This window comes from Pseudorasbora parva, chromosome 3 (genome assembly GCF_024679245.1).
Source record: "Pseudorasbora parva isolate DD20220531a chromosome 3, ASM2467924v1, whole genome shotgun sequence".
In the NCBI taxonomy this organism is placed as follows: domain Eukaryota; kingdom Metazoa; phylum Chordata; class Actinopteri; order Cypriniformes; family Gobionidae; genus Pseudorasbora; species Pseudorasbora parva.
Window position 1 is genome coordinate 22,137,458 of NC_090174.1, and position 27,247 is coordinate 22,164,704.

The 27,247-nt window shown below is 37.1% G+C and overlaps 2 protein-coding genes and 1 non-coding gene across 3 annotated transcripts; 2 read left to right on the forward strand and 1 right to left on the reverse strand.

Moving 5' to 3' along the window:
- The first annotated feature begins 490 nt into the window (after window positions 1–490).
- mamdc2a (MAM domain containing 2a) lies at window positions 491–21,328 on the forward strand. The gene is made up of 14 exons (XM_067440030.1): window positions 491–629; window positions 844–960; window positions 7,514–7,764; window positions 8,404–8,488; window positions 10,468–10,605; window positions 10,796–11,052; window positions 12,625–12,718; window positions 15,429–15,575; window positions 15,825–16,090; window positions 17,149–17,245; window positions 17,991–18,146; window positions 18,244–18,497; window positions 18,681–18,765; window positions 20,571–21,328. The coding sequence occupies exons 1-14, from the start codon at window positions 599–601 to the stop codon at window positions 20,630–20,632; spliced, it is 2,040 nt and encodes a 679-aa protein (XP_067296131.1). The 5' UTR covers window positions 491–598; the 3' UTR covers window positions 20,633–21,328.
- Window positions 21,329–21,563: 235 nt separating this feature from the next.
- On the forward strand, window positions 21,564–25,477 carry si:ch211-117c19.1 (myogenesis-regulating glycosidase). The gene is made up of 4 exons (XM_067440031.1): window positions 21,564–21,601; window positions 21,791–21,831; window positions 22,835–23,141; window positions 23,228–25,477. Exons 3-4 carry the CDS (start codon window positions 22,861–22,863, stop codon window positions 24,999–25,001), a joined length of 2,055 nt encoding a protein of 684 aa, XP_067296132.1. The 5' UTR covers window positions 21,564–21,601; window positions 21,791–21,831; window positions 22,835–22,860; the 3' UTR covers window positions 25,002–25,477.
- A 1,612-nt stretch (window positions 25,478–27,089) lies between these two features.
- On the reverse strand, window positions 27,090–27,161 carry trnaq-cug (transfer RNA glutamine (anticodon CUG)). The gene has a single exon. It is a non-coding gene; the product is annotated as a tRNA-Gln (tRNA).
- Between the last annotated feature and the right edge of the window lie 86 nt (window positions 27,162–27,247).

Genomic DNA, 27,247 nt, shown 5'->3' on the forward strand with positions numbered 1-27,247 from the left:
TTTGGACAGATGCAAATGTTGGGGGAGTGCATATAAATGATCCCCAATGCTTGCATCACGGTTGGCGTTATGCTGAGAATCACTTGTTTTTCCGTGGAGTTTTGGATTCATGAGATTTACATAAGAAGTAGGAGGCAATGGTGTTTGAGACTCACAGTATGTGATGTCCATGTACTGAACTCTTATTATTTCACCATGGCAAGGTTAATTCAATTTTTCATTCTAGGGCACCTTTAAATGTCCAGTTAAAGGAGGCTATCTCTAACATTTACTAAGTAGCCTAAACCCTGCAATTGTATTCAGTTATTTAACATGCAATTCAAACGGCCCTGCGTAATCTAAGGCCAGCAGCGATTAAGTCTGTGATGAGCAAGACTTATGTCATTTTTGCAGACGTTTACTTCTTACCTAAGGGAGATCCATTGCCTGTTCTGAAATAGAAACCTCAACAACCACTCCCTCCTCCCACTGTCTGTTCAGCACTGCCAGAGTCAAAGCATGGAGAGTGAATGAATGCTGCGGTCGCAGTGCACTGTGTGCTCATCTGCGTTAGTGGACCTTCACTCTTCCACTCTACAGCATCCCTGCAACTTTTGCCATGGCTTTGCTTCACTTCTCAACCGTTCTGGGTAAGTCATCACTTTTCCGAATGGAAAAACTGAAATCGTTTGTTTGCATGATGCTTCTATGAATTTGGTACAAGTTTTGTTGCAACAACGCGGACTTGTTCGTTGCTGAATTAACTTTTTGGACATTTATCGCCGCAAACAGATCGAGCGTTAAGTTAATTCTCGTTAACACGTTAAATTTAGTGTTTATCTGATGTTGTGTCATCCTCTGCAGTCGCGCTTCTAACGCGGGCTCAGACGCAGCTTTTGCACGGCTCCTGCAGTTTCGAAGCGGACAGCTGCGGCTACTCGTCTGATCCCGATTATGCTGCCTGGACCATCAACGAGGAAGGTATGAGAAGGGTCCAATCACTTTTATGTACTGGCTTGACAATTCTTTTTCTGCCCTAGTCGTCTTGTAGACATCTCAAACTTAAGATGTTTCTAAAATCATTAGGCTTCACACTACTCAGGGCACATATATTTACACACACACACACACACACACACACACACACACACACACACACACACACACACACACACACACACACACACACACACACACACACACACACACACACACACACACACACACTGGTTCACTATCTTTGTGGGGACTCTCCATAGACATAATGGCTTTCATACTGTATATTCTGTCCCTTTACACTAACCCTTCCCCTAAACCTACCCTATACAGAAAACGTTCTGCATTTAAAAAAACAAAAAAAAACAAAAAAAAAAACAGCTCATTCCGTATGATTTATAAGCTTGTTTCCTCATGGGGACCTCAATTTAGGTCCCCACGGTGACACAAGTCCCCATGATTCAGTCTGTATTCTGGTTGAAGTTCTCACTGGGATATAAAAACATGAACACACACACTCACATGCACACAACTATCAAGCACTAGATGGCGCTATAATATGTAGCCTATGTTTGCTTTTCATGCTGCGTATGTTGTAGTCTCGAGATGGCAACATGTCCATTTGGAGCTGTTCACAACCTTGGACTGGAAATTATGCACTTTGATGGCAACAATGGCTGTGTCTGAAAACGTATGCATCTGACTTGCCTCGCTGCCTTATAGGCAATGACTTTGCAAACAGCATTTGCGTACGAAAGTATCTCACAAAACTGATTTCGGACCCACTTCTGAAGCAGCGTATTGGTTTAATGGTTTAATCTACAACAAAGTAGAGAGAGCTTTAGTGATAGGTTAAAGGAACTGTATAAGAAATGTATTTCAATTAATCATAAATGGCCCTGATATGTCACTAGACATTAAGAAATCATGTTAATTTCAAATACTTATATCACTGACAACAGTAGTCCGGCCAGGATATTGTCATTTAAAATATGTTTTTGCAGCCCTCAACTGATGTTGATGTTTTGACCTAAAGCTCCGCCCTCCACCTATCTACCAATCACAAAGTCAGTAGTGTTTCGGCATCCGGGTTGCCAGATCTGCTCTAGTTACCACAGCTGCAGCTACAAACGTTCCTGCTGGATCCTGCAGCCTATCTGGCAACCTTGAGTAAGGGGGAAGGGGGTATAGTGAGTGCACTACCAGTTTTGGTTACAATCTTACATACAGTTCCTTTAACTAAGCAAATATTTAATTACTACAATACTATTTTCTTGCTAGAAATGACATCAGAAGTGAAAAAACATTTGCCAAAAATTTACATTTCGAAACAATCTTAACACCAACAACCAACTTTATTTTTCTAGCTCACCTTTCACAGAAAGGAAAGCACAGGATTGTGGGATATCAAAGGCAGTGAAGGATACCTCTATTATGTGCTGCCTTAAAAATGGATCAGATGAAGGTATCTGAGGAGACGGGAAGTGCATCTAACATTGGATTTGTGCCTTGTTGCCTTCCTATCTTGGAATACATCCTCTAAAGGCAGCATTTTTAGCAGTTTTCACATGTAGCCAATATCCTAAATGAATCTGAAAATTCCCATCTTACAAGCTGTAATTGTGCTATCAGTCGGGTTTTCATACAACCATTGATACCCATTTTCAAAACATTTTGAAAATGTGCGTATCCTGAATAGAAACGCTTGGCATGTAAATAAACTCTCAGAAATAGCATAGACATTTAATGTACTAGATGCCGATTATCTTGAGTTTTGTTTTAAACGGGACACACCAAACCGACACCAAAGAACTAGCGCTGAGGAAAGCCGACTGTGTTGTTGTCTCGCGTCGCTGAAAAAAAAAACAGCACCTGAACACACCAAAAGGACTAGAGGCAAACCAGCACGCGCTGTCAACTAGCACGCGTGTTCTGCGCCGGCGTGTGAAAGAGATAACTGTCTTTAAGAAGATATATTTGCCTATATTCGTCATTAAAAAACACTGAAGATATACAAACCACAAACAAAGCAGCGCTTGCTTACCATGTTGTTGCAACAATTTGATTCAGCTGTACAGTCGCTCTGGAGAATACAGTAATGTCATTAGCTCATTTCAATTCATCATATAGCGACAATGTGGGCAGATCACTGATACAGTTGATACAGTTAATTTAGTGATTCATTTTATTTGGATATTTAGATGAAAACTTAGATCGAAATGTTAGTGTCCCTAACTGAGCAAGCCAAGCCAAAGTTCATGCATGATGCCAGTTTGTTTTAAAATCTTTATCTCTTCATGAGCACTGGTTAAGTACCTGATTTCACACGCACCCTGAAAAACTTTGTTATAACAGGTTAATGAATTGTAAATGTTTTGAAATGCATTTTAAAAAGTGCTTAAGGCTTAATGGTTGCATACCTGCACTTCTTGAGACTGCTCTACATGACAGGGCATTATCTGATCTTTTAGTTCATCAGAACTAAGGATTTCCATAAATTGTTAGCTGGCCTTTGCCTAAATTTAGTTTCTGTCCTCTGCTGAAAGCTATGATGGCTGGTGAACAACTGGATGGGCTCAGCTGTTAAGGGGAAAACAGAGGAGATGCTTTAGAATGACTGTTGACCGAAGTATGATGAAAGAAGTGTAATCCAGTGAACGTACCCTGAGCAGTTGTCTGGTTGACAACTGTCTCCTGTCTGTGAAGTGAGTTTTTCCCCACAGGTCAATAAAACAAGACTGGGCAACAAATGTGTGTCTCTGTTTGGTTTCCTAGACAACACTGACTTTGCAGTGGAAACACAGCAGAGACAGACTTCTCAGTTTTAGGAAAATTAAGGAACTTTACTAAACTTTTAATGAATGAATTCAGACGATGGTCTACTTGCCATTTAACTTTTCTGTTGCTTTATAAAAAAGATGTAGGCTTATACTGTGTTTCAATGTGCCCACTCTTTGCTATTATTATAGCATAGAAAATAATGCCATTTAGAGTATTTAGTATATTTATTTATTAAATATTTATGCAGCCAAAAAACTAGAAAACATTTCCAGAAGGAGCTGAGACAGACATGATGAGAAAGAACTGAATCTGGTGATCTGCTAACCTTGTTTCTCCAGCAGCTGTAGAAATCATTTAGGCATTTGAAGAGGTACAGCAGACATTCAAAGAGTTCATCTAAACATTTAGACCTTTTTATGAAGAATTAGACATGCGACGGGCTACTTCCAGCCCACTTCTCCTGTACACTTAATGGATAACAGAGCAGCTGTAGTGAGAATTGCATGCATTACATCATCAATATGCTTGGATTAAGATGGCAACATAGGCTAGGTCCCTTGTTTTACAGTGTAGAGAAAGAAACAGGAGATGGAACAACACCAACATGTGCTTGACAAGCACTTTTGTGAAGGGGTTAAGAGATAGTCATAAGTTCTGGAGAGAAATAGCAGACACTGGACAAAGATGAACATTTCTTGTGCTGCGCGCTAGACTGGGTAAACCCAGCCTGATCTGCCGACGATTTGATTTTGCCCTGCAACTCAGTCTGGAAAGCTGTGCATTGTCATTTCTGCTGCTTCTGTTACACTTTTGTGGGAACCAATCACAAACTGGCTTATCCACCTGGCACGCTATTGGCGGGTTTAACACGATGATGGAGAGAGAAGCGATAGGTAGTTGCCCATTGATCACGCCTCTTTTGGTCTGATTGGTTGAAAGAGTACAGAGTCATTTGAATTATGCTCACTGATCACGCCTCTTGTGGTCTGACTGGTTGAGGACTATCCAATTACGTACAGAGTCGTTTGAATTATGCTCATTGATCACCCCTCTTGTGGTCTGATTGGTTGAGGTCTATCCCATTGCGTAGTCATTTGAATTATGCTCACTGATCACGCCTCTTGTGGTCTGATTGTTTGAGGTCTATCCAATTGCAAACAGAGTCATTCAAATTATGCTCGTTTATCTCGTCAACTAATTATGCTCTTGTGCAGTAGAAAATACAGAACAGACTCCCCAGACCGATGTTCAATCTTAAGTTGAGCTTGGTCTGGTGATAGCCAGACATGCTGCACGCTATAAAATTGGGTACTTTGAAAGACTATACGTTTGTATCAGAAATTAATTATACTTTGCGCTGTATACAGTGTGTGACGTCATTTCCTCATCAGTATGCACATACCGGACACATGAAGCCAGGTTATTTTATATGTTCAGCCTGCATTATGCACCTTGAATTTTGTTTGCAGTAGTTTGTTTACAAGGTGGCACTAGCCCAAACCCCCAACTAGTGTTGTCACGATACCAAAATTATGACCGATACGATAACAGACTAAAATACCTCGATACCGATACTAAATCGATACCACGGTAAAAAAAAACCAACAACAACAAGAAAAATATTTTTATTATTATTCATTGTTTTATTTTTTTTTACTAAAAATTCACTTGGCCAGCATGTTCCTGCCCTGGTTTTTGCCCATTCCCTCCTTTTATTGCTATAATAACTACATGTCAGTGTGAACATCCTTAGAGAGATCACATTATCAATCATTATCATTCACTAACCTTTCACTTCTCAACAGGTTGGGATTACCAAAATCTTATTTCATGATACCAGTAATTTAATATTTTTTAAGTGTAATTTTATAATTATAATAAAGATTTTTAATTGTATCTTTGTTTTTAAAAATAATCAAAAAACACAACTTACAAACAATATGACAAATGCAGTGCTTTATTTTTCAGCTACATTAGGTCAAGAAAGAAATGAAATAATCAAATATAAAACTGCTTACATAGTCTTCACTCTATAATTTAACAATAAACTGATTCTTAATAAATATATTTTAGTTATTTTATTAATTTTTCTTTGGTGTTTGACAGTCACACAGAATGTCTGTATTAAGACCTGCATGGATCTAATTACCTCAGCTGTATACTTTCACTAAAGACATATCCGACTGTGTTTACCTGAATACTCGCCAGACCGTGCATTTTTACATATGTTTGACCATTCAAACCCAAATAATAATCTGAACCCTGATAAACTGAAATACATTCTTATCCCATGAATGCATTGTAACAAAAGTACTTTATATGTTATCTTGTGTAATATTAGTAAGAAGAAGATTTGACCTAACATCATTAAAAGTCGGCATGAAACGGAAATTGCCTTTACTTCTCTATATATCCTTTTATTTATAATGTGTATGTGCAAGTATGTTGCACTATACTAGTTTTGAATGTTCGGCTATATGCTTGTTACAGAAATTTTGGTTTAGGTGGGTTTTGCACTTTTATGCTGCCTTCACGTGCTATCATAAATATCGCAAAGAGTTTCCTAGTTAAAAATTGGACATCAACACCATCGCAAGTCAAAATATGAATGTGATGAGCTCGTCATAATGATTTCAGAAGTGGGAAGTAGGAAGTTTCTAAAACCACGTATACAGGCCGAATTAATTAAGTTTTTGTATTTAAGTAGTTTCCTTTGTTCTCTAGTTTGACTTGTGTTATTTATACTCTGAGTTTGTTCAGTTCATTGTCCATTATTGTCTAGATTATGTTGGTTGTTCTGTTCGATGGGGTTATTTTGAGTTTATGTTCATTAAACATTCACTGCCTGCAATTGAATCCAGCCTTTTATTTTTTGTGTTTGCAACCGGCACTGAGAATGCTGACTTTGTGACTATGTAAATACAATGACGGCATACTGTTAAGACTGTACTTTTTTGGTCTATTGAAAATGTATTGTGTTTCCGCAAGATGAGTACTAATTTCAATGGACCTTACAAAAGACATGACTTCACTATTTTAAACACCTTCCACTCATGGACTAAATATATGAGATCAAAAAAGAGGGCCAAACCAAAGTTTGTGTGTTTTTGCAAGAGGTCATAAAGAGAGAAGGAAAAAAAGGGATTGTTTTCATCTGACACCTGGAATGAATCACCATGAGAACATCTGGAGCTATCAGAGATCACTGAAGTGAACTGCAGCAAACACACTTTTACATCATGTTAGGGTTTGATGCATATTAAACAAGAGGAAATTGGATACGTTCAAAACTTATATGATTACTTTACTTCTGACAGCAGATATTTCTTCTTTAATAAACTGTTTAAATGTGAGTGTAACCTACTTCTGTACTCTAAACAGTCATTTGTTTAAAGTCAGAAGATTAAATGGACTGTTAAATTAATGCTTGAGTCTCCAATGAGTCTTCATTTGCTGTGACTGTATGCGCTTCATTTTGGAGAACCAGATACAGGTCATTTTAAACTTTTTTGACAGTTTCAAATGGTGAAACAGTCACCCATTAATGTTATTTATTTTTTCTAAGAGGTTGCTGTTCATTACTGATGACCCTGTGATACCCTGGATCATTAGATCGATTTATCTTTTGAAAATAACGGAATGTAAACTGAATGTAATTTTTTGAAGTGTTTCTATTCTGTTTCTAAGACTAGGTTACATGCAATTCTGCACAAAACTCTCACCGGTATTAAAATTACGACTCTTCTGATTCTTTCAGGTCGCTTTATCACAGCAGATTCATCATCTTTTGGTGAGAAAGAAAAGTATGTCCTGGTCAGCCCAGAGCTGGAGCTCAGGGACTGGAGCTGTGTGCGGTTGGTCTATCAGATCTCAGGCTCGGGCTCTCTTCAACTGCACTTACGACCCGAGGGGGAGAACTTTGACTACATGTTGTGGACGGCGGAGAGACCCTCAGACAGTTGGCTCATTGCCAGCGTGGACCTCCGTAATATGTCTGGGGCTTACCAGGTATCTGCCTGACATGGCACAGTCTCTTCTGTGGTTGAATGCCAAGTAAGGAAACAAGGGGGGTTGTGTATGTGATATAATGTAGTCAAGACTATTCATAGTTTGCTAGAAGACCGTTAGCTTAAAAGAGGGTTTGAGTGGAGCTGAGTGAATAAAAGAGCCCTTTGTAAATACTACAGTGGATACGCCTCTTCCTTGATCAGACAAGCACTTGTACTATTTTACTACACTAATAGTAATTCTGCGTTTCTGGGAATTACATTTGGAAAGACAGACTGAGCTTAATGCTTGCCCTTTAGGCTATAAACAGAGGAATAGAAATTGACTTCGTTTAATAACAAGTGTTATGTATTATGACTGGAAAGAAAGGGAATCTATTAGGCTAGTTTTGACTTGAGATGAGATATAAACCTTCTGATGTTATATTTACTCTAAAATTAGACTGTGTGTAAAACTGAAGCTGTGTTTGATTTATGATTTATAGAATCACCGAAAGGGAGTGAAGAGATTGTGCCCTGTCATAATAAGTTTTATAGGCTTTTTTATAGGCTTTGGATAGGAAAATAAAACATTTTGTCAGTTGAATCAACAACAATCGATGCATATTTAACTGTTTGTTTTTTACTTTTTGACATTTAGCTATTATTTGAGGCTAAACCCAGCAAAGGAATGGGAAATAGCGTTGCTGTTTTTGAAATACACATCATCCCTGGATACTGCATAGGTAAGTCTTCAGATGTGTATACCAGTATAATGGACCACAGCAAACACTATGGAACACTATGTTATGCTTATTAAGTGGTTTATTTTAAAAAAAAATTGTGACATCCTAATTTGAAATTAGAAAAACTTTTGCACCCCTCCCCACCCTTAGTGTAATTTGATCTGATACAATAATAAATAATACTCACAACCAGGGCTTGATATTAACACCCACCAACCCACCTAATGGCACTTTGGCAGGTTGAATTTTATATATAGCTTAAATACATTTTTCAGTTGTAGTCTTTTACAAAGGCATCTGAAATACTACAATAATAGTGCTGTCAAAAATGTAGATTTTTCCATACAAATCGATGCTGAAATACCAATTGTATGCAAAATAGAAACCATACTCATTTCCCCGGCAATGAGTCAACACAACACAAACACACCTCCCCTCACTCCGGATAAATATTATTGGTGTTACAGGTCTTGAATTTCGGTGTGAGATTGCGCATAATTATGCACATTGCGCATAATTGTACTCACTCCCACAGATTTTGTGCTCTCATTCAAAGTGCATGCACATAAAGCCATCTTGAGTTTGTTTCTGCTGCCTTATTGCACTTAATGGTGCACTGTGTCAATTTTAGTGGCATTTAGTGGTGAGATTGCGAATTGCAACTCCCCACTGCTCACCCCTCCCATTTGAAGCTCATAGAGAAGCTATGTGGCCGACACAGACAATATTACCAGCATGACAACATGAACATTACAGTTCATTATGTAATGTCTTTATACACCACTGAAAACATAGTTATGTATATTGTATTGCATTTCCATCAATAGATCCTCATAAATATTACACACTGTAGCTTTAAACAGTCAAGTACATGCAAAATAATGTAAAAATGCCGGTCTTAGTTGCCAGGTATTTAAGTAAACACAGTTATGTTTAAAAGGGATAGTTAACCAAAAAATTAAAATTTGATGTTTATCTGCTTTCCCCCAGGGCATCTAAGATGTAGCTGTCTTTGTTTCATCAGTAGAACACAAATGAAGATTGTAATTCCAACAGTTGCCGGATAATGCATGCCAATGGGGTGTTTTCTATAAGAGCCACTATGAGAGTGAAAAACACATTCACTTCATTTGCGTTCTACTGAAGAAACAAACACACCTACATCTTGGATGCCCTGGGGGTGTGCAGATAAACATTAAATGTTCAGTTTTGAGTGAACTATCCCTTTAAGAGAATGTAAAGTTGAGAAAGAAAACGCATGTGTAACGGATCCATGCATCAGGTCCTAAAAAGTGACATCAGCCTTATATACCTGCTGCCAAATTATGAGATATTAAAAAGATATAACCTACATGGCAGTTTTTTCCCAATAATATGGATGTCAAAATTGTGACCAGTGAAATAGTAACAACTAGCCACAGTGGCTGATGTGATGAGCAACACAAGTTAATGTCAAGCCCTGTTTACAACTGAAACAAAAGCAGAAGCAAAAAATGATTACAATTATATTAAATATTTTTTAATTGAAAAACTGCTGTAACATTACTTTTCTGCATTTAGTTCCAGCTTTATATAACATCAATGAAAACACCACCACCAACAACAACAGAAATGTAACTGAAACCTTTTTTGGGTGATTGTAGCTGTAAACTCAAAAAACATATAAAACTACCATCCGAGCAGTCCATAACATGTATATGCTGCATTTCAAGTCTTCTGAATTCATTTGATTGCATTGTGTTAAAAAAAGAAAAGAATGAAATTGTTATTTGTTAAAAACATCTGACGCAAGAATGTAAGAACATCTGAAAAATAAGACACTGCACACAAATCTCATTGGTTAAGAGGGTCGATTTTAATGTACCTTGCTATAGCACCACACTCTTGACTATGAGAACCACTGTGCTAATGCAGTTATACAATCCTTCCCCTTTTTCAAGTTTTTACTCTTTAATGTTACTCTTTAATGTCTGTTTAAGAGTGCAACTTTGAGGAGCATCACTTGTGTGGCTACAGTAATCAGTGGAATCCTAATGTGAACTGGTATGTGGGTGGGAGTTTGGCCCGGGACCCTCAGTCAAACCTTCCAGATGACCACACCATGAACAATGAGAAAGGTAATACAGACTGACAAAATAGCTTCATACTGCACAATAGATCAAGAACTGGAAAGAATCCAGGCTCTCCAACAAGACCATAGCTTTTCTCAACCCTCAATTCTCTTGGTTTGGAACTTGCTTACTCTCCTACTCTGAGGAATGTGCTTTGTGAATCCATCCTTTGTTTATTTTTTCCTCTCTGAACTAGGTCATTACATGTATGTGGACTCGGTTTATACTAAAAGTTTCCAGGAGGTGGCCAAGTTGGTGTCGCCAATGACTACCACTTCAATGGCAGGATGCTTGTCCTTTTACTATCAAAGGGACCAAGCCATTGGGAATTTCTTCTCAGTCTTCACTAAGGACCAGCTGGGCCACTATGAAGAGATATGGAGACCTGATGTGTATGCAACTTCAAATTGGAAGTTAGTGCAAGTGGATATTAAAGCACCACATCCTTTAGAGGTCAGTGACATTTTTATGTATCGCTGCATTGTTCCATTTTGAGAGACAGTATGAGGACATTAGAGAGGCCAACAAAAACACTAAAATAAGAAATCCTTTTAAAAAATGCATGCATTATAGGTCAAGAAAATCAGAAAATAAAAATTTGAAACAAATTTTGAAACTTTCTGTTAATTCTATCAAATTAAACGCAACAGATATTTTAGCCTGGGACAAATCCCAGAGACCTTTTCTTCACATCTTTTCCTCATGTTCTGCACTACATACTCTTGGATCCCTTGGATTTGTCCCAGGCTAAATTCACATGCTGACACTATCCATATGTAAGCGTTTGTTTAGAATAGATGGTATGCCTACTTAATATATATTACAAGTTTTAACTAACGAAATATACTAAAGCCATTTGCAAATGCACTTTCATTTAGAGCTAGTTCCCACATGTATACGCAAGAACACTATCCTAACAAGACTAGAGCCTATTTATAAAAGAGGCCTTCTTTTATTGCACGGTTAACATGCATAAGACGTTGTGCAGACTTATGTTATACTATAGATGGCAAGTTTAAGTCAAACAATTATGAATTAATGTTCTATGAAGGGTTCTTTACACCCACTATATAAATATATATTTGAACTCCAGTAGATGAATGAACACTTTTGCAATAATTTTCAATAATAGGATTAGCAAATATTAGTTAATGTACATTCAGTTAGTAACAAATGTCACTAACTTAGACTAATATACACTATCATTCAAAAGGTTGGGGTTGGTAAGATATGTAAATACCTTGCTGAATTTTCAGCAGCCAGTACTCCAGTCTTCAGTATCACATGGTCCTTCAGAATTATTGTTTTGAATGTTTTTGTTCGCTGTTTAATTTCAAAGAATACTGAAAAAAACTACTGCTTTCTACAATAATGGCAAATAACATTCAAAACAATAATTATGAAGTTACTGCTCAATTTAACAAGTATTTGCATCATTACTTTTTAGCTAAAAAAAACTCACAGACAGTCAAAAGTTTGGGGTCAGTACTCAGTATGCATTTTGGGTATATATTTTCTGTTACCAAATCAAGTATAGATCCATATTAATGTAATCAGAACTATTTATGAACTGTAATAATGGTAAGAGATACCTTTGGTCATTTCCAAATATAGTTCAAAGTGTGATCTATTTCAAATCATACATAACATTATCTTTGTTCTGGGGAGAAAAGACTGTTTATTTTGCATCTGTAGGAATAGTATAAACACAAAGTGAAGAGCTAGCGCTGTGGCTGCCATGTTTGAGTGTGAGCAGCCAGCTCTGGGAGACAATGTAAATAGTGAGAGTGGGAATGCGTGTGCAGTCTGGAGATTCTCTCCAGCAGATGAGTTCACCGTCTGAAGTGTAACTAATACTAATGCACCAATCTTTGTATCTTGTAGTGTTTTTGAGTTAATAATTAAAACCATTAATTTTTTTATTTATTTTTAATTTAGAACTAATCATTTTGGAAACTGCTGTTCCCTCCATGTTGGGCATTTCATTCGTCTAATTTAGATGGATTGGTGTATTTGGTTTACTAGGTGGTGTTTGAGGTGGCGTTCAACAGTGCCCGTGGTGGATACGTTGCTCTGGATGACATTTCTTTCTCCTCAGAGTTTTGCCACACAGAGACAGGTCAGTGCGGTTCTGTTGCATAATAAGCACTAACATGCCTTATGCAACTGTGCATAATTCCAAACACCACAACACAGCTGTTTACAGCAAGTTTTATGGTTTCATTTCAAGTCACTGTAACCTTGTAAACATATGATATCCCTTTTGTAGACTTGCCTTTTTGTAGACACTTAAAGGTACAGTGTGTGATTTCTGTGAAACACACTGCTGATATTTGAAATCGACACCCAAACAAATAGACCCCTACCAAAAAGAAACGCATTCCTCCCTTTGTTGCTCCGCCCCCAAAATAGCAAACATGATATGCAATTCAGTCAATGAATCAGCCTTGATTCAACAGCATACATCAGCAGGATTTTTTAATGGCAGTGAAGCGTGGTAACTGACAGGTCACATAATAATGACAAGATGGTGAATGTAATGCATCCAGATTATGTTCATGCTACATACATTTATACTAAAGAAAATACTTTTTTTTAGCAATTGTGAAATAATTCAAAATAAGTACCTTCTCAAGAGAGTTTCGGATGCAGCCTGCAAATGTCCCACTCGCTTACCATCATCACACCTGATCATGAGCATATACGTATGCCCCTTTTGCTGATTGGCTACAAAAGTGTTTTGGTGCTCAATCTGATTGGTTCGATCCAAAAATCCACAATTTTTTTCTCCTATTTACACAGCCTGGACTATGTACAAACCCAATTTTGTGAGATACAAAAAAACATGTATGATTTTCAGTGAATCAATAATTTGTCAGTATTTGTTGAATAAGTGAAAGGATGGCATGTCTTTGTTCTGATGAACACAAAGGAAGATATTGGGAAAAAAAATTTTTTTTAACCAAGCAGATCTCGGCAACCATTCACTACCTTAGTGGGAAAAATACTATAGTAGTGAATGGCTGCTGAGATCTACTTGGTCACGAACATTCTTCCAAATATCTTTCTTTTGTGTTCAGCAGAACAAAGACATTGAGTGCGTTTACATGCACGTTCTTAAGCCGATTATAACTAATAAACCGACAACGAACATGGTCATGTAAACGCGGTAACCTGTTTTCTTTTATCGGAGTAAGGTCATAACTGGCGTAAGCATAAACTGGTCGGGACTTTTTTTTTTAATAGTTCTTACCCCGATTACACGTGGCATGTAAACACATTAACCTGCTTTCTGTCGGCTTATTTAAGTGTGCATGTGTGATGGGTGTCCAAAACGCATACTTAGAATAGATTTAAATGCATCCAGTAAGTGTTTTGCATAAAATAAGGACATATCACAATGACTCTTTTAAGACCCAGAAAATTGTAAATTGAAAATTGTGTTCTCATCTCATGCAGCAGAAGTACAAGAGGTTCAGTCAAAACGATGCATCTGTAACAGCATGAGAGAATAATATTATGCATGAATATGCATGAGAGCCGAATTTCCCACTGACACGTTGCAAGCTTTATCTAACATCACAACTGACGTAACATTCTGAATACTCTGAGTCAGCTACGGAAATTATTATTTTTGACGTCACTACATGTAAATAACCCGGTTTATTAAAGGATATTCAGCGCTGGGAAGATGAATCTGTATTTAAACTGTGTCATTAATGTAGTAGAAATGTGAAATTATTTTTGAATTTAGTGCCTTCTAGACTGAGATAAGACAGAAAATGTATTTTTGTCTCATGGGGATGAAAGACTACAATTCCCAGAATGCTTCGCTGCCCTACAAGGCCACTCCCAAAGCCACCTACTGTGACTGGATCACTTTCCTCACTGTGTTCTTTTTCCCAAAATGAAAAACTGAACGTCTCTGTTCAATATAATGTGATTTAGCCACTGAGGGAGTGTCACAGCACAAACGCAGCAGGAGTCAGATTATATTCATAATGATGAATGAGATGAACGAGCTCTCGAGGTAAACGCATCCGCACTCGCGGCATATACACAGCGCGTGTTCAGTCTGGCGCGTTTTCAGTTCATGCCTTTGGAAGCTTAACTTACTTTGCTCCGCCGGCCGAACCGTTTACATGAATGCCCGCAGCTGCAAGCTGAGCTCTGAGTGCGATCTCCCATCCCCGTGCGCAGGTTGAAAACATACGGAAATGGCCTCCTCTGCTGGCTGTAGTCTTTAGCCTCTGGCCAAAAATTGCTAATTTTGAATTGATAATTAGTAATTTTCCGGGGGGTGGGGGGTACGATCATTCGAATATACTCCAGGGTTTCTACTGATAGAAAGCCATATGCTAATCGCTGAAGTAACCCTTTAATAAAGTAATGTAAACGCGGTTTACTTGCGCTGTCAGTTTACTGGTTTGCATGTAAACATGCTCAGTAATACAGGTTTGGAACAACTTGAGGGGGAGTAAACGATGAGAGAATTTTTATTTTTAGTGAACTATCCCTTTAAGGTAAAAAGTCTAAGGAATAAAAGCTACCTATATTCAAAACAAATGAATCAATCATAGTTTTCCACCATCATATACTTTGGGATAGAAAGTAGTCTCGTTTTTTTCAGAAGGGCCTTCAGCTTTGTACCCTGAAACCTAAAACAGCCCACGAGTGGCTGTTTAAAAGGGAATTTTCTTCTCGTTGCCCTGTTATGTAGCAACCACATCAAATTTCCCTTTAGTCAGCAGTTTACGCACATTTAACTAAGTCTGTGCATGTGGGAGATGTTCATGATGTGAGCTTGTTTCATGTGACTCATGTTTCAGAGCCAGCGTTTGACCCCTCTGTTGCAAACTGTGACTTTGAGGAGGGCCTGTGTCAGTATTATCAGGAACAGGCTGGAGGTTCAGTGTGGAACAGGGTTTCTGTGAAACCAAATGTTTACCGCATCAGTGATCACACCACAGGCACTGGTGAGACTGCTCTTTCATCAAATCACCAAATTTGTGACATTATTTAATCAGCAATGCTTTTATAAAAGTGGTTTTAAGCAATGCTTTTGTGGTTAAAGTCACACTTTTAGACTCTATTCATACAGTTGTTTTAATGTGTTTTCTTCTACTTCATGCAATTTAGTTTTATTTTATCAGTGCTCATAATAAATAACTATTAATATCATCAAAGAAGATCATATGACTATTTAAAATGTATATATTCCACAGGGTCTTTTCTGCTGACGAACACTCGTTATACCTCTCGTCCAGGGTATGTGAGTCGTCTTTTTGGGCCGTCCATGCCAGGGAACCATAAATACTGCCTCAGGTTCTATTATGCCTTGCATGGCTTCATGAAATTAGATAATGCTCTGGCTCTGTATATCTATGATGAAAACAACATAGCTCAGGAGAAAATCTGGACCGTGTCTGAGAGGTCTAGAGATGTCTGGACAGAGGTGGAAGTCACCTACTTAAAGCCCATGTCTACTAAGGTAAGTGGACAACGAATGGATTTTTGGTAAATATGCATTTCTTCAAGACCGGATTCTGTTGATTAATAGTTCATTTAAATTGTAATAATATTTTACAATATAGCCGTTTTATTGTATTTTTGATTTATTTAAAAAAATCCTATAGACCCCTAATTTTTGGACAGTTGTGTAAATTATGTTATTATGAAAAGCATGAAGGTTTAAGTGTTCTTCAGATTAGAGGTGATAGAAGGACGAATGATAAGTACAAATTCAGTTTTAATACTTTTTTTATTTTGGTAAAGCATTTTCTTGTCACTTCCAAATGATAAGCCCTAACAAATCTTGTCCTGCACTTTGGGTCACCCCATGTGTGAATTCCTGTTATAATCTCAGGGATCTCAGTTCTGATAACTAAAGAGCAAGACTCTTTTGTCTGTCTACAGGCAAACCACATCAAAACACCATTATTATAGCTTCCATTTGTTGAATACTTTGTGCTTCCTCAACAATCAAAGAGTTCTATACATGTTAAATACAAATAATGAGGGTGAGTAAATGATGACAGAATTTTCATTTTTGGGTGAACTATCCCTTTAAAGGTACACTATGTTGTATCCTTAGGCCCTCTTGCAGTTAAAAAACAACAACAATTGCATGCATTTTGCAGAAGAAAATTGTTTTGCTTGTGTTTCGGTATGGAATTACCTTTGTCTCAATAAAACTGAACGAAACTTTATAAAACTGAACAAAACTTTTTCAGAAACTATCAAAAATAAGCCATTACAACATTAAGTTTTTGTTATTTTCGGCAAAATGTTTACCTTGAATCAGGGCAAGACAAAAACATTTTGGATGAAGAATTGATGATGTATTGACTGATTATTTAAATTTTGTTAATTTTGAACAAAATAAAAGGTAAATATTGTACCTTTAATTAATATTTAATGGTTCTTTTTTTGCTTTGTTCTTGAGTAAAATGATGTGCCATATTACATGAGTTTAGAACTACTTAGCTATGATCTCACTATTTTAGCTTCATTTGTCATCATGGAACTTTTTATTAACTTCCCTTTAAGGTAGCATTTGTCAGCATCTGCAGAAACTTCTGGGACTGTGGACTTGTGTCTCTTGATGACATCTCAGTGACCCTTGGAGACTGTCGAGTTACTACAGGTACTTCTACCCTTCTAACAGTGACATTCAGATGGTAATTGTGTTAAATGATGTAAGTTAATTCTAGCTTTTTTTCTTGTTTTCCCTCACACCATCCACAAGGAATTAAAAAAAAACATCCACAATAATATTTAAAATCATCACTCTTAGAAAAAATATCCATCTGAATAGTGTGGTGAAATATCCTCTAATTAATTTATCATGTTCACATGCTCACTGGAGAACAACTAAAGATTTGTCTGATTTTCCATTCATATAAGCATGAAGAAAAAGTTTTGTTTGGATAGGTTCTTCCTTTTAATAATAAAATTGATTCATAAGGGTTTGTCTAAAACTGTCCCCATATTTAGAATTGTCCAAACGATAACATGGTGTTTGACCCAGTTGTGTTGCTTTTATGTAAGTGAAACTCATGACTTAAGATTTAAGAAGCTGATTGTTCTATTAAAGGGTAAACTCTATTACTTACAGGTTGCTTGGCAGAAGTTACTTGTCAGTTTTAAACAATGTGGCTTAGGAAATGGGCAAGGCCCTCATCTAAGGTTTTTAAAATATTCTGTTTATAGGCATATATTCCACGGCAATGGAGAACATCTGCCCTCACAAACATAGACATTAAATGGGCAGTGCCGGCTGCGGTGAATAGAAATAGACAAGCTTTTAACCATTTCACTCATGTATAGTGTGGTAATATGGCTGAACTTTACTATCCTTAAACAGGTCACCATTTTTTTCCTAATTTTAGGACCCTTAAATCCACCTCCTGGACACTGTAACTTTGAAACTGGGGACTGTGGGTACACCCAGAAAAAGAAAACTAAGAAAGGACATTGGTTGCGAATCAGAGGACAGACACCCACATCTTACACAGGACCCAAGGGGGACCACACCTTAGGGGTAGGTGAGTCAAATTTATGCTTCAGCATGAAATGCTTTATTAACAATGCTGATGTCATGAGACATAGTGCACACTAAGTCCTTTCTGCTCTGACCTGAAGGCTACTTCATGTACATTGAGGCGTCTCACATGTTACCCAAGCAGTCGGCCCAGCTGATGTCCACTGAGCTGAGGGGTTCAACCGGCCCTCAGTGTATGATCTTCTTCTACCACATGTATGGCTCAGGCACTGGCACCCTCAATGTCCTGCTGCATAACGGGGACAAGGAGAGATTGATTTGGACAAGACAAGGAGAACAAAGTGTGTCCTGGATGAAAGCCACAGTGGATTACGAGTGTTACACAAGGCATTGGGTTAGAGACACACTCTTACTCCCTTTCTTATTGAAAAATGTATTTGAAAAACATATTTTATAATATCCATATCAGAACAATTTGATCACTGAGAAGATGGTACTTGATGTGCCAGGAAATTGATGGAGTGTCACGTAACTGGGTTACTTTTTTTTCATGTCATGTGTCCATAATTGTTTACAGATTATATTTGAAGCCATTCGAGGATCCTCAGTAAGGAGTGACATTGCAATCGATGATATTGTGTTTAAAAAGGGACCTTGCAAAGGTGAGTGAACAAAGAAGTTTTGTACCAAAACGACAATATAATGTTTTTTAAATATTTTTCAAAGTAAAACTTTTTTTTTTTTTTTTTTTTTTTAAATGACTACCACGTCATAAAAAGGTCAAATTATCTGATATTTTAGGAGAGTTGTTGTTCTTGACACGGCCATATTCTTCTCTCGATTATGTAATTTCCTGTTGTACATTTTTCTGCATATTTCTTGGTGCACATGTAGAAATAAATATAATATAGTAGTAAATTACCAAATTCAATTATTTTAAATGAAAACTAAATGAAATTAAAGGCATTATATATAAGATTTTTAGATCAAAATATCCAAAAACCACTAGACAGTGTTATATATTTTGTTGACTTGTGTAGTTACATAATCCTTAAAGTTTCCAACAATGTTTAAATTCGTGCTCGCTTGTCAATGAGGTCATATGCGTGCTACCATTTATTTCTGTAGAAACCATGGAAACACCAAAGACACTTTACCACTTCAGCTCCGCAACATATTTTGAATGATTGAATAATAATGCAATATTAGACCCACGGGTGGATTGGTTAATATATTATGTGTTTTATTAGACAGGTGAGCAACTTTTTGGATACATACATCCACAGAAAACTGGTCATTGTTATATATCCTAACACGGTTAGTCTTATTGTTTGAATTGCTTGTTCAAGTGATTTACCATGAGTACCAAGAACCACCGAGAGAACACTATTTTCTTTAAATGTATGAAAGCGTACATACTGTGCCTTTAAATTAAATGAAGCCTTTATATACTACTGTACACCCAAATTGCTTTACAGTCATATCAGGGGTCTCTCCTCAACCACGATTTTTTCTTTATTAAAGGTGCATGTATTTGTATTTTAGCGACATCTAGTGGTGAGGTGGTGGATTGCAATCACACAACGCTCACCCCTCCCTTTCGAAGCACATAGACAAGCTACGGCAGACACAGGACAAAATGACGTCATCGGAGAGAGCAGAGAGTGACTAGCGCTCTTTAGAGAAGTTTGTCTTTTTAGGCCTACTGTAGAAACATTTACAGCACAAAATGGTGATAAGGTGGTAGGTAGAATCATTTTAAGGTAATAAAAACATAATACATAATATACATAAACATAGTTATGTATATTATATTGCATTTCTGTCAATAGATCCTCATAAATATTACACACTGCACCTTTAAGATGTTACTATTACCCCCACCCCACCCAAAAGAGTAAGATAAAATCTAAAGAAATATTAAAGACATGCTCATCATAAAAGTGGTTTATTCAGGTCATTGTGTGTGTGCACCACATTTATTTTATTTATTTTATTTCACAGGTATTTTATATTAAATATTTTTGTATATTATTTAAGATTTTATATACATTTTAAATAAATTAAAAGATATGATTAAAAAATGTCATATAATTTCCTTCAATTTCAAAATGTAATTAATATGAATGGTTGATTACATAAGTGTCTTCTTGTGTGCTGTAGTATGTGAACTAAATACCTGAAGGTTGAACAGGAAGTGTCAGTGATTCACGCCTCGCCTCATCCTCTGATTTCTTTTATTTGATGTATTGCAGTAGGTTGTGTGAGGTCAGTTGACTGCACTGCAGTAACAGCAAGTGGTTTCTTTACTGCAGTTCTCATTGGAGTTTGTCTGTGGATGGATCACATACTGTTACTGATATAGTTATCGGATTCTGTTTACTGAGACAGCAGTAATATGGGACATTTACAATTATAATGTATATATGTTTATGCTATTAAACTATCTCTTTCTCTCCTTCTCTAGATCCTGGAGACAGCATCCCATACTCTGGCTTCTCTGAAAATTTCAATGAAATTGAGTACTAAGCGAGGCTCAGGCTGATATATTTTCATTTGTGTGTCACTGGGGACAGGAAGACAGAAAAGGAGAGAAAAGAACATGTGTTACCTAGACTCAACAGTGTTCTGCAGATTCTGGCCATGCATGACTACATGGAAAGACACATCTCATTGTTCCTTATTATAGGTGGTATGATGTGTCTGATATAGCCTGCTATTTTTTGAGCATTGAGGCAGCCTAGGGACTGTCTTATTTTTTGTGTGTATTTTTTGTGTATTGTGTTTGGAGAATATCAGAAAATACTTTTAAAGTTTTGTAATGTGTTGACATTGCTTAGCGGCATGCTGCTAGGTAGCAATTTTGAAGTTTCTGTTTGCTGAGATAAATGTTTTCTTGTTTGTTTTTACACTGATCAGTGTCCAGAGTAAAAACTGGTTTGGACTAATGAAAAAGTTCAGGTCTTGGGTTGTATACAGTACATTCTCACTCACGATTTTACGTTTATTAAACAACTTTTGAAAAAATGAAAATGTCATCTTGTATATTCCCATCAGAATTACAATACTATTAACTCTCTTGCAATCTCTCATCAAGGCTTCTAGAAATACAGGAGAAGCTGTCTTCTTTTGATTTATTTTGATTAATTATGATTTATTTTGAGCTAATTTTAAGTTTTGTGACCTTTCTCTTATTATTCACTGCCATCTAGTGGAATAAGTGTTATGGAACATAAAAAAAAACCCTGGTTGAAATGTTTTTTTTTTATTATTTTATTGTTTTTTTTATTTTATTTACTCCAAACAATGCTACTAAATATTTTTCTGACCTACAGAGATTTTGTGTTTTCTTTCCGTACAGTTTTATGTTCACATCAAATAAAAGATTTCCACCACAGATCTCACAATACTACATTACCCATGATTCACACAAACAGGTCGAACCTGCTTTTTTTGTCATGAATGTTCAAGCAGGAGCTTTTTAACCGATGTGCAGTCGTAAGTAATATCGTTTCCATAGTAAGGTTATTTCTTAAAACACGTTTATGAACTTAAAATGTTTAATTTCGTTGTTGTGTGTAACACAATTCAGGAGATCGTGAATCTACAGACGTCATGGCGACAACATAGGGTCTACAATTAGTAGGCTAAATGTAAAATTTACATATTCATAATTTTGTATTGCAGTAGCCTGTTTCTTTCCGAATGATTTCATCTGGACACAAAATGTAAGTAACCGGTGAACATGTATTGCTTGTTGCATAAGCTATTTATTTAAAGTATTTTAACATATATATTTTTAGCTCTCTCAATACCTCAAAAACTGGAATGAACGTGATATCATCTGTAAGACAATCAATAGTTATCCATCAGCAGTGTAACTTTAATCTGTCAAGTGATGTCAGAGAGCACTTAAGTGTTGATTTTTCCTTTTTTCAAGTTTTTTCTTTCTTTCTGTGATTGGTGCTAAGAGTGATGAGGATGAATCTGCTAAACTGTAACTGCTATCTAGTACCAGTAGTAGCTAATTCCCACAATCACGCAACCTTGAAATTGTAATCACAATAGTTTAAATTATAGTAGATACTTTTATTCTGGGTGCACATGTCCATCAAATCCATAGAGTGTGCCTTTTACAGAACATCACAACCCTGTATTGGAAACGCTATGTTCAATACATTGCCTCGAGGACCGTTCAGCTGCTGTAGTGTAACAACAATCCGCTTTTGTGTCTAACAGATGTTTAGAATTGTGGATTTTTCCCATGCAGTTTATCAAGTCTACAAGAGATAGTTCACCCCAAAAGGGAAATTCCTTCATAATTTACTTACCTTCATGTCGGTCAAACCACTATGACTTGCAGAATTTGTTTTGTAGAATTTTTTTACCATTTGACCATTACCATTTGTTACCATTGAATTTCACTGGACAAAATGACATTTCTGAGAATGTTTTTTTTTTAATGTTCCACATAATAAAGACAGACAGATCTGGAACTTGAGGGATGATTAAATGCTCATGACCCTGTACTGTATTATATCACTTTCAAACGTAATTTTGCATGAAAAAAGTACTGCATATTTTTACATATTCCTTTTAAATTGTCTCAATATGTCTAGGCATGGCAATTTTCAAGCTGTCCTGGCTGGCTGCTGCTTCAACCATGTGCAGCACACCTAAAACAGTCTGCTTTCTGCTCATAAGTTAAAAAAACACACACATTTTTTTCAGAAGGCTGTGTGCAGAGTGTTGTGAAGATGTACCAGATTGTATCAGCAACGGTTGGAGATATTGGCATCGATGCCATGAGCCGTTACTCGCCGCCTAAGCGGAATAGAGTTAGCAGACCAAGCCGCTCTCTGATAACAGCAAGTTCGCTCGGAGTCATACTGGTTCTTGCTGCCATGGTAGCATGGTGCTTCTACTATGCTTCTCTTCAAAAGGCCAACCGTCTGACGACTGAACGATTAGACCTTAACAAAGACGGTTTTGTCATCCGAAACCACGCTGGCGTTGTCATTTTCAAAATGGCATTCAGGTATGTTTTTTTATTTTTATGTTGTTTATGCTTGTATTTACATAATTATGATTATAAGTCGCAGTGTTTCTCATTGTCCATTTTAGGTCTGGAACCCTTGATCTGGACTCATGTTCAAAAGAGGGACAGATTCTCACATGCGACAAATCAATTGCAGGGAATATACATTTCTTCATAGAAACAGTAAAGCCTAAAGACACAGTTGAGTGCTATCGTGTGCGCTGGGACGAGCTAGAGGAGCATCGGGTGGTGGAGCACGTCATGTCCTGCAGTGGATCCCATTGGTACGGTGGAGCGGAGACTTGGTCACAGCATTGGCCAATAGTTGTAAAAGGACAGCAAACACCCAAACCTTTCATTACAGGTGATATCCGTTATAATCATCAGGCGTTTGGTGGTATCTTAGAGCGCTACTGGCTTTCTTCCAATGCTACAGCCATAAAAATTAACAATTCTGTTCCTTTTCACCTTGGCTGGGATGAAACAAACAGAACTCTGTGGTTCCAAGCTCGATACGATGACAGCCCTTATAGGCCAGACCCTGGTAATCCCCATCATGTGACACTCAGCTATCGTGTATGTGTCGGTCTTGACGTCACCTCTATACACAAGTACATGGTACGCCGTTATTTCAACAAGCCCAATAAGGTTCCTTCAGAAGTTGTTTTCAGACAACCGATGTGGTCTACAAGAGCTCTAGAAGAAGTCAACCAAGAAAAGATTTTGAAATATGCATCTGACATACAAAAAAATGGCTTCAACTGCAGTCACCTGGAGCTGTACGATAGATTTACTAGTGGCTATGGGGAGTTTGAGTTAGATCCTATCAAGTTCCCCAATGCTTCAGCCATGTTTCAAAAACTAAGGGAACATGGCTTTCAGGTAACCCTGTGGACTCATCCATTTGTTAACTATAATTCTGTCAATTTTGGTGTTGGAGTAGAACGAGGACTGTTTGTACGAGTGCCTGATAGCCAGCTTCCCGCATTGGTGCGTTGGTGGAATGGTATAGCTGGAATTTTGGATTTCACAAATCCAGAAGCTCGGGATTGGTATGCCTTGAATCTCCGCACCCTCAAGAACAAGTATGGAGTGGCATCTTTCAAGTTTGATGCAGGAGAAACAAGTTACTTACCCCAGCAGTTCAGTACCTTTGTTCCTTTGCAGGATCCCAGTATTTTTACACGCCGCTACACTGAGATGGCAATACCGTTCAATGACCGTGCAGAGCTGCGGTCGGGCTATCAATCTCAAAACATCTCCTGCTTCTTCAGAATTATTGACCGTGACTCTCTATGGGGATACACTCTAGGCCTCAAATCTATAATCCCAACTGTGCTTACTATTAGCATTCTAGGCTACCAGTTTGTTTTGCCAGACATAATAGGTGGAAATGCATATTCAAACCTCACTGGATTTCCAGATCGCGAGCTGTACATCCGTTGGCTAGAGCTCTCAGCTTTCATGCCAGCCATGCAGTTCTCACTTCCACCATGGCACTATGATGATGAAGTGGTGAATATCGCTAAGAAGTTCATTGCTCTCCACAAGTCTCTTGTTGCCCCTCGGGTTCTCGAGCTGGCTGGGGAAGTGCTGTACACTGGGGATCCCATTATTCGCCCTCTTTGGTGGATTGCTACAGATGATGAAGCAGCTTACAAAATTGACTCTCAGTTCCTCATAGGAGATGATCTTCTGGTGGCTCCTGTACTTGAACCTGGCAAGCAAGAAAGAGATATATATCTTCCTGCAGGCAGATGGAGAAGTTACAAGGGAGAGTATTTTGACAAAGGCCCCATATGCCTTACTGATTATCCAGTGGACTTGGATGAGGTTGCTTACTTTGTGTGGTCAGGATAATTACAAGTAGGTAGGGGATGGACCCAAACAAAACCCAACACTGCTGAATATTGATCTGCCCATACAAAAAAATCATTTGCACAATAATGTGTCTTTTAAGTAATATGTATATTTTTTATGCTAATAGGATTACCAAAGTTTATGTTGTAAGTTTTAATCAATTAACTGTATTCTAGTAAAAGTACAAGTAATTATAGAAATATTTACTAAGTAAAAGTTACAGCCACGGCTCATCTGTATTTAAGTATCTGCTCTTTTTTTTCCTGCTCAGTGAAGCACATTCAACAAACATTGCAGTTCAACTGTACGTTTACTAGTGATATAACACCAAATATACAAAATTATTCACGATATGAGCACACTAATCCACAAGAAACTGTGTAACATAAATTGTAACTGACTGTCATAAAACACTGAATGCTGGCAACTGACGTTACTGCCATTTATATGATAGTCTGAGGTGTCTCACTTGACCCAAGTTACAGATACAGATAATAAGATAATCTCTGCCAAAATTGTCTAAATTGGCTTGCGAATCAGTTAGACTTATTTGTTCAGTTTTCTGCACGCACTAAATCATCTGAAGCGGTTTCTCTTTAGGAGTCGTAACAGGAAATTTAAGAACACCAAGAGGGTTGGATGAAGTGGACCTAAAGTCAATTAAAAGCAAATCTGCAAATGCATATCCTATTGTTTTCCGGAATAGCAATAAAGATCTTTATTAGTGGAACATCTGCGTATGCAGTTTGTGAACGATTCCATGCGTGTAGCTACATTAGATTTCAGTTCATGCATTTTACAACCAAATTGATTTACTTGATTAAATATTTCTATAATTACTTGTACTTTTACTTAAATAGTTTTTGCTTACTCTACCCTCCTCTGCTCCTCTCCTCTGCTGGTCAATAGATTGGGCATAAAACCACATAAGATTAGATGTATCTGTTCATTAAAAAAAACGCTTTAATGGGTGTACGTTAGCAACGATACTATAGGACTCATTTATGGCATTTTAATTAATAAAGAGAAAATGAGAAACTTAATTATAAATATTGTTTTATATTGTTGTTTGAGGAAACATAGAAATAATGGTGTTCTCAGGCTTTCAGGTTTCATCAAATAATTTAGACTTGAATAATAATGATTTATGACTCTTTTGCCTATTAAGGATATAACACTTTAATAAATAAAGGTAAAACAAAATATAAACATTTTAATCAAATAATGTATTCTTTCTATTTATTCTTCTAGACTTAAACAATAAAATTATAATTACATTTTTAGTAACTATACAAGTCGCAACATTCCCTACTCTGCCCTCTCTTAATTAACATTTTTTAATATTTTTTTTACAATTTACTAAACATAAGTATTGTTTAGTGTAAAACATGTTGAATATTGTAGGACAGTGAAGCCTCTCCTCCACTGATATCCATTAAAAAAAATGGCTTCCTTCCCTGCGTACCACCAAAGCCGGAGCGTTAGATTTAGGTTGCAGACTTGCCTTCCAGTGGCTTTGGTTTTGCCAACTTCTTTGATCAACTCTTTGAACCGAATCAACTCAAAAGAATGATTCATTTGTGAATAAGGATATAGCTAATAAATCCTTAAAGATAATATGGAAGTGATTTGGAACCTTTGAAGTCAATTATTTGGAGCGGTGTCCCAATACTTTTGGCAATGTATGTTAATCCACACATAAATGTGCAAACTTGCAAATTGTAAATTGATATTTTAAATGATATTTTGAATTTACTGGAAATAAACGATGAACCAGGAAGAGCTGAATTTTTAATTATTGCTTTATTATATGGTAATGACTTAGTATCCCACCTTAATGAATTTGAACAATGAACATGCAACCCAAAGTAAAGGTCCTTTTTCTTACAGCAAGAGTAATTAGCTCAGATGGTAGAGCCTAATAACCCTGATGCCTCTCAAGTGAGACTTTTTTCTTAAATAAGCTATATCCTAATTATAGTTTAGGTCCAGTACAAAGTCAATCAATAAAAGAAGCTTTTGAGGGTTGTTGTAGCTAATATTTCTTAATATTGGGTCTGCTCACATATGGTGCAAAAGCACCAGAGAAGGTCCCACCGAGATTTGAACTCGGATCGCTGGATTCAGAGTCCAGAGTGCTAACCATTACACCATGGAACCTTGTAAGATATACTCAAGAGTCTGAGGAATATAAGTGACTCTCCCTTGAACATAAAGGTGGACAGCCACTGGAGGATTTGTTTCAC